Raw genomic sequence first — 7,827 nt, forward strand, 5'->3', positions numbered from 1 at the left:
TTTTGTTACACATATTCCCTAATCGCACATAATTCCTTGCATTAATAGATGTGTAATATGGGGCCATTGATGGGCCCTATGATCTCTAACAATAGGGATCAGCCTTGTCCTCAGCATCCAGCCAGCCGCAACTTTCTCAGCCTCCCGCGGAAGAGAAAAGGGGAAAGTGGGCGTGTACGGAGGGAGGGCTGGTGGCAGAAGGCGGCGCTCCATTGGCTGTTTAAGCAGAGGAAGAATAGCTGTATGCAAATATAAGGGCGTGGTTACGAGGCTAATGCAACTCCCTATGGGGCTGGTGGGCGCGTGTGTAGCTTAGGGGGAGAGTTAGTCCGGATTCCACAGGGAAGCATAGACACAGCCAGGCAGGGGGCAGCTACAAGCACAGCATCCTCCTCCGTGTGCCCTACACCGGGGCGATACCACATCCTGCACTACCCACTGTCATTGCAAAGTGTTCACTCCAAGCTGCAAAGGGGGGAGAAGGCATCCAGGACTACAACAAGCTGCTTGCCATAGTTGGAGGATACCCTGACACTGGATCAATCACTTCTCGGAAGATGACAATTGCTGTATCAAAGCTGGCATCTCCAATTCATTCCATTGTTTGCTGAAACTGCCAGTGTTGTGTATCCATCGATGTGATCCAGGGATTGTGGACCTCCAGCCAGCCTTCCAAGCCTTCTTCTCCTCCTTGCATTGGGATTGCCGGCTGCTCTCATACTCAGCAGCACATCCTCTGGATAGAGGGGGAGATTTGTTGGGTGCTGGGTGATCTGGGGGGTGACCCCTGTGTGTGGCACAGAGCTGGGAAGCAGCAGAGAAGGGGAACAAGCTGTGTTCATGTTTGGGATTCAGGAAAGCATACAGAGGAGTGGGAGCAGTATGAAGGAGGAGCCCCTGAGCAGCGGAATGAATGCTGTCCGGACATGGATGCAGGGAGCCGGGGTGCTGGATGCTAACACAGCCGCACAGAGGTAGGACAGAGCCGGATAGGTGCTGCCAGGGGGCCCCAGGACCAAACATCACCTGGGGGGCCAACTACTGCCCCAATACTGACTACAGCATCATCCACCTAGTGATCACCCCACTGACATCATCCAATACTAGGACCAGATTATACCGATTATATGTGTTATTAGAGCCATGTGTAATACACTAATATAATTATACAAAAATAAAACACAAATACTTACGGACGACTCCACTCAGGAGTGGTAAATGTCAATTATAATACTATCAAAGTAGTTATTAAAAGCTTACTTATTTCTAGCATGCTGACTGGAAGAAAGAAAACACAATATATCAAAAAAACTTTTGTGTTTTCAAACATTAATAAAATAATTGGCGTGCATATAATAAGAAAGTATAAAAAGTGTCTAAATAAAAGTTTCAGCAGCTTGCAATTCAATTATAAAAGTTCTGCTTGAAGGGAAACAATCAAATTATTAAATATCCCCTCGCACTCAATTACTATCATTTGTTATGTATTATTCTATCTATATTCCTTTTTTTTATTTGTATTAACTATTGTTTAATTATATCTATCTATCTATCTATCTATCTATCTATTATCTATCTTTTATCTATCAATAACTTTTACACTTCATCCATAATTTTTAAACATATTGATCTATCATTTATATCTAAAATTGGTATATATATTGATCTATTATTTATTTCTATCTATCTATCCATCCATCTATTCAGATATTATCTGATATCTTTCAATATAATTTATTTACTGTACCTCTCTATCCATCTATAATTAATATACATATCTATCTATCTATCTATAATTTATCTATCTATCTATCTATCTATCTATCTATCTATCTATCTATTAATCTATTATCTATCTATCCATCTATAATTTATTTATCCATCTATCTATGATCTATCTATCCATCTATCTATCCATCTATAATTTATCTATCTATCTATCCATCTATCTATCTATCTATCTATCTATCCATCTATCTATCTATCTATCTATCTATCCATCTATATTTTATCTATCTATCTATCTATCTATTAATCTATTATCTATCTATCCATCTATAATTTATTTATCTATCTATCTATCCATCTATAATTTATCGATCTATCTATCTATCTATCTATCTATCCATCTATAATTTATCTATCTATCTATCTATCTATCTATCTATCTATCTATCTATCTATCTATCTATCCACCTTCTAGTATCAATATATTTTCCTATAGATATATCTAATTATGTTCCAGTTGACCCCTGCCCTCCTCAATTCATATCTTAATAAATTTTCATCCAAATTACCTTTCAGCAGTTCAGAATTGTCCCATAAATGTTTAAAAACTATGTTTCACTGAAGACAACCTTTCCTTCCTTTTAATAAATCAGAACATTTATCAGCCCCATAATGTATATTTTATAAACCAGTGCCTGAACTCTAGTAAGGAGTATAGGATTGATCCACTTGTACAATGACATATATATATAGACAAGTGGGCATTTCTCACCCCCAACCCTGGCATGGTTTAGGATGAAATTAGCAGCCTTTTTATGAATGTAACACCATCGTGCTTGATTTAGGATGATAGCATTCGCTGCATTGTTTGAGAAATGTGTTTCCAGTCAATGCTGTAAACCACAATCCACAAATAAAACTTTTAGACTTGGATGGAAATGAATAAAGTCAGGCTTAACCCCTTAAACTCAGCTTTATATTTTCATCAACTTTTTGCTACATCTGGAATAAATTTGATATAAACATCCATGAAGATCTGTTAAATAAACCACAAGAGAGATTGTCAACTATAAAAAAACTCCTGATCTACTATTTGAACTGAGGACCATGATTATTAAATCTAGGGCTAGTCTCCATAGTTTATATGTTTGAGATTAAGCAGCACTGAAATATTTTATGTTGTGCTTTTAAATCATCACTGAGAGGAGCTGGGAAAGGCAATGCTTTATGATTTGGGATTGTATTTGCTTTTGGGGGGTGTAAATTAAAAAGGTCAGAGGCAGAAAATAGAAGACAGCAATATTAATACAAGTGCAGAATGGGGTCAAAGCATTACTATGGAGGTCTCTACTCCTGATATGTGAATAAAACTTATTACAGAAATAAAATGATTTGCCTTGACAGATTAGGAATAAAGGGATTTCTATGGTGTGATACAGGATTACATGTAAGGATTAGGTTAAAGGGTCTTTGTAAATCAATGGAGACTGCATTGAAGTTTTCATGTAATGAAGATATAAAAGTTTTTCTGTTGGGGTAATACAAGGCCCGACTATAAAAAATTCGGGGTTCCCCTTTGCCTAAGTCTAATGCCCTCTCTCTGTATACAGCGGCGTGGGATTGGCAAGGGCACATTTTGAGAAGCAGCCCCCTTCCAATCTGAGGAAATCCAATTTCTTCCACTTTGTCCTGGCCCTCTACGACCGACAGGGACAGCCCGTGGAGATTGAAAGGACAGCTTTCGTGGGCTTCGTGGAAAAAGAAAAGGTAAGGGTGATGACCAGGTGTGCCCAGGTGGCAATCGTATAAAACAGTTTCCAGAGACAATATAGTGGCGATCTAAGTTTGCCCTCTGTGCTGCCTGGAAGTAAATATTTTATTACCTGTATAATAAATTTAAATCTAGTATATTTTAAATGCTTCATAAACTTGAAGGCATGCACAGTATTTTTGGGAGAGTTTTACATAAATTATATATAATGAAAGAGTCATTTCAAGTTGATTACCCCTGGGACAAAATATGTATTTAATTACGGTTACTCTTTAAATTGCCCCAATATTCATTTTTATCCTTTTAAAAATTTCACATTCTCATCTCATCCAATATTGTGTGTATTTAATATTCTACCCACCTGCCCCATATCATTAATAGTCCTAAAGTGCAAACTATTACTATGTTACACTATACATATATACTATACTATTTATTATCTTTTCTCTTTAGCGATTGTTACATTTCGCTTTAAACAATGTAATTGTATCGATGTCAGGATGAGATTTTTTGCTATTTTTATTTCGGAGTGAAAATATCAGACAAGGTTGTAAAGCTTCTACTATATCACAGCAATCACACATGAATAAAGAGCGATAAAAATAGCGAGCGGATAAAAAATATTAAAAATGCGACTATATAATCTGAAATTGTTGTGCATTCTATAAATATATTTTTCTTCTTAAAATCAGGAAACAAGCACCGAAAAGACCAATAACGGCATCCATTACCGACTTCAGCTGCTCTATAGCAATGGTAGGTATTACAGGGTAAACTGCATTTTGACAGCTAAAAAAAGTTTGCATGGGGAATCGAAATAAGTTTGTAGTTGGATGTTGCTAGCCATCAAAAGACCTCTCATTAGTTTAAAAACAGAGTAATATTATTCAATGTATTATTATATATTTCTGTTTTTCTGTAGCACTTGTTCAATACTTTTCACGTTTTTATATTTAATTTTCTTAATTCTGCTCTGATGTATCCCTATCCCAATCTAATACACAGCAATCATTAACGTTTTCAATGACCTGAATTAGTTGACATTTTATACACTGCCACTTACAAACAAATCATTATTAATTCTTATTTAAAAAAAATAGTATAATTTCTGCAGGAAACAATAAGTAAACACACATTGATTCACATTGAAGAGATGGGGTCGTGGATCTAACGCAGTACAAAAGTTGCAAATATTTATTTATTTATGGGATTTTTGTTGGGTGTTAAATGCACCGACAAGGGTTGTGATTCCTGAAATCAGATCTCTCTGCGACTCCTATACAAGATTAACCCCTTGTCTCCCGCAGACTGCAAGTAAAATGTATGGAAGGACTGTCATAGGGCTCTGACATACAGCATTTTATGTCAGGGAGGGGGGGGACACTGGTGATCAGATTATCTATGTAAGATATAGGTGGTTTAACTCTTCCACTGCCAAATCAAACCCACCTTGATTTATTATTTTTATTAATAATGTCACCATTTAGAGATACGGAGGAGCAGAGTTCAAGTGCTGGGATTAGGTTTGTCTGCTGTACACCAGTCATATGTCTGCATTGGTTAAAAAAAATACAAAGTACTTTTGCTGGTCCATTTTATGTCTATTTGGGTTCTCTATAATGCAAAAAAAAAAACAATTTTTATCATATAAAATTAATTTTTATAGTTATGATATTAAAGAATTTTTTATATTATATATTGTGCTATTATAATACATTTGTATAGTGTATCTTGTGTTATTATAATAATAAATATATTTGTATAGTGTATATTGTATTATAATAATAAATAATAATAAATAATGTGTATAGGGTATGCTGTGTAATTAAATTGTAAAATGATTTGGTGTTATATGGTTATAGTATATATAGTGTATGGGGTATATTGTGTTATTATAATATTAATACATTTGTATATTGTGCTACAATTAAAACAAATCAGTACTATCTGATATATCTGTTTCTGTCTATCTATGTATTTATCTATATGTCTATATCTAAGCGATCTGTTTTAATTTAGTTGTCTCTTTGGATCTATACTTATCTAAAATATAGAGATTTATTAAACAGCCTTCCATCAGTATATATATATATATAATTATATATATACACCAATCATTGCTTCTTATTCAAATTCCTTGCACATTCGCTGGTTTGGAATGCCAACGTTTCGGTTCCTCTTTGGGACCTTCGTCAGGGCAGAACCTTTCACATTCCTATTGACAGTTCTGTCGTTTCCTTTGCAGGTATCAGGACAGAACAAGACTTTTATGTACGATTAATAGACTCCATGACCAAACAAGTAAGTGTTCACTGCTGGAAAGCAGACATCCCGGCATGTAGATGTATATAGCTGTGTCTGGGGTCAGGGAATAAATAGGAAGATGTCCTGCATTGTGTTGTGTATTTGGTTCTAGATTAGAAGTGTTTGTGTGTCATGTAGGGTCCTATAGAAGCTGCTGTATAGGTGATGTTACCTGAGCAAGGTGTTGGTCAAGTGACTCAGTGAGCATAACTTTGGATTGGGTGATTACTGAAGGGTAGGGTTGGATTTTAATAGTTTGTTATCACTGGTTGCATGTATGGACTATTGCTGAAAGATCTTATTCATGTGATGTAGAAGTGCCTTGATGGGCACAGAAGCTGGTGTGGGAATACAAGTTGCAGCTTGCCCTGGCAGCAGGGGAACACTTTGTGGTTATTATGTACTACAATTAACAGTCTTACCAGTCAGATTGTATAGGATAGCAGCTGCTGGGATCCTAATACCCCAAAAAAAGTTTTTTTGGGGTTCTTTAGGGCACTTTAATTGACTAGCTGCTGAACTACAAGTCTAAGCTAGTGCCAGACATTCTCACTATAAAAGCAAGCCAAAGGGTACCAGTGCTTCTATCAAATTATATGCACAGTTCAGGTTTTTTACTGACCACAATGCCCCCTTTTATAGCTACTCATTGGTACAATGATTATCAAATTCAGTGCCAACTCTGATACCAAGCTCTGCCCCTTTCTAGATTACTGATCCTAACTCAACATTTGTCAGGGACCCAGGTAGTGACAGTGCTCCTGTAATTATTCTAGAATCTCAGAGGTCTCAAATAGCAGGCAATGCCTAATATAGGAAAAAAAAAAAGAAATAACAAAGGACATTGTTGAATCTTTTTAAATCAGATCGACGGTGTAAAAAAATCAGATTTCCTAAAAAGACTTTCAAAAGCAAAACATATATCTGATATTTTCAATATTATTTTCTTTTAACTTTTTTTCCATAGAGCACCCCAGTCTCATTGTAACCTCCTTCCTTCCTGTCAATGTTATGCACTTCAGACTGTATTTTTGGACCTCTTTGCAGACACCTCAGGCATTTCCTCTTTAAAAAAAAAAAAAAATCCTCCAGCAATTTTTAATGTCTTTTTTTTTCTGATACCAAACAAAACACTAGTTCATGCATCCTCATAAACAAAATAGTATAACTTTTTTTAGTTACATAATTGAAAAATTAATTAAGCAATTTCTTAAAAGACAATATTTTTTTTGTTGGAAGTGCTATTATCCAGGATTTTTTTAAACTGTAGGTTTGAGTTTGTACATTTTTGTAAATTTATAAATAAACGTTATTTAGTGGAGATATTTATATAAAATTTTGGCAACATGTGTAAGCAGAAATAAATATGTTTTTTAAATATTTATAGATCATTTTTTTTTCAATATGTGTACTGATAGAAGCTCCAGAAGCTGTCTGTGATTTATTTTGCTATTTATGTAATGTTTTATTTTTTTATATGCATATTTAGTAACAGAAATATAATTTAATATATTCAGTATTGAATACATTTCTGTTAGACCTGAGGGTATGTTTGACCCTTGATATAGTAGCCAGCTGTCACAAAGTCACTGTAGACAATATATATATTGCATATATGTGTGTGTGTGTGTGTGTGTGTATATATATATATATATATATATATATATATATATATAATTATTTACTTATATACATGAACAACAAGGGCTATAAAGGGTAACAATGCACAGTGTAATATAGGTGAATAGTTCATGTTGATGCGCTGAAATGAAGCAGAAGCTGTGTTGTGTATGCTTCTTTCTGAAATTAGTGCCACACAGGCTTGACAGATGTCACTAGAGAGAAATCCTGTGAAAAGCTGCAGCCTCAGATGCATTTTACATGAGCTAGTAACCTGGAAAGTTATCTACGCAGAAGGCAAAGGAACTACACTGTTCTGAGGTCAGATCCTGATACTGTATCATTCCTCAGCTGTCTTCTGTAGACAATTTCCTGCTCAACAGATATCATTTTATATATATATA

General features: G+C 35.2%; 1 protein-coding gene across 2 annotated transcripts in view; it reads left to right on the forward strand.

Moving 5' to 3' along the window:
• Positions 1–363: 363 nt before the first annotated feature.
• EBF1 (EBF transcription factor 1) overlaps positions 364–7,827 on the forward strand; it is a 229,086-nt gene continuing 221,622 nt past the window's right edge. For both annotated transcript variants that reach the window (XM_072400433.1, XM_072400434.1), the window contains exons 1-4: positions 364–974; positions 3,339–3,495; positions 4,192–4,255; positions 5,745–5,800. In XM_072400433.1, the coding sequence (XP_072256534.1) occupies positions 841–974; positions 3,339–3,495; positions 4,192–4,255; positions 5,745–5,800 (411 nt within the window). In that variant the 5' untranslated portion in view covers positions 364–840. The remainder of the gene's footprint in view (positions 975–3,338; positions 3,496–4,191; positions 4,256–5,744; positions 5,801–7,827) is intronic.

This window comes from Pyxicephalus adspersus, chromosome 2 (genome assembly GCF_032062135.1).
Source record: "Pyxicephalus adspersus chromosome 2, UCB_Pads_2.0, whole genome shotgun sequence".
NCBI lineage: Eukaryota > Metazoa > Chordata > Amphibia > Anura > Pyxicephalidae > Pyxicephalus > Pyxicephalus adspersus.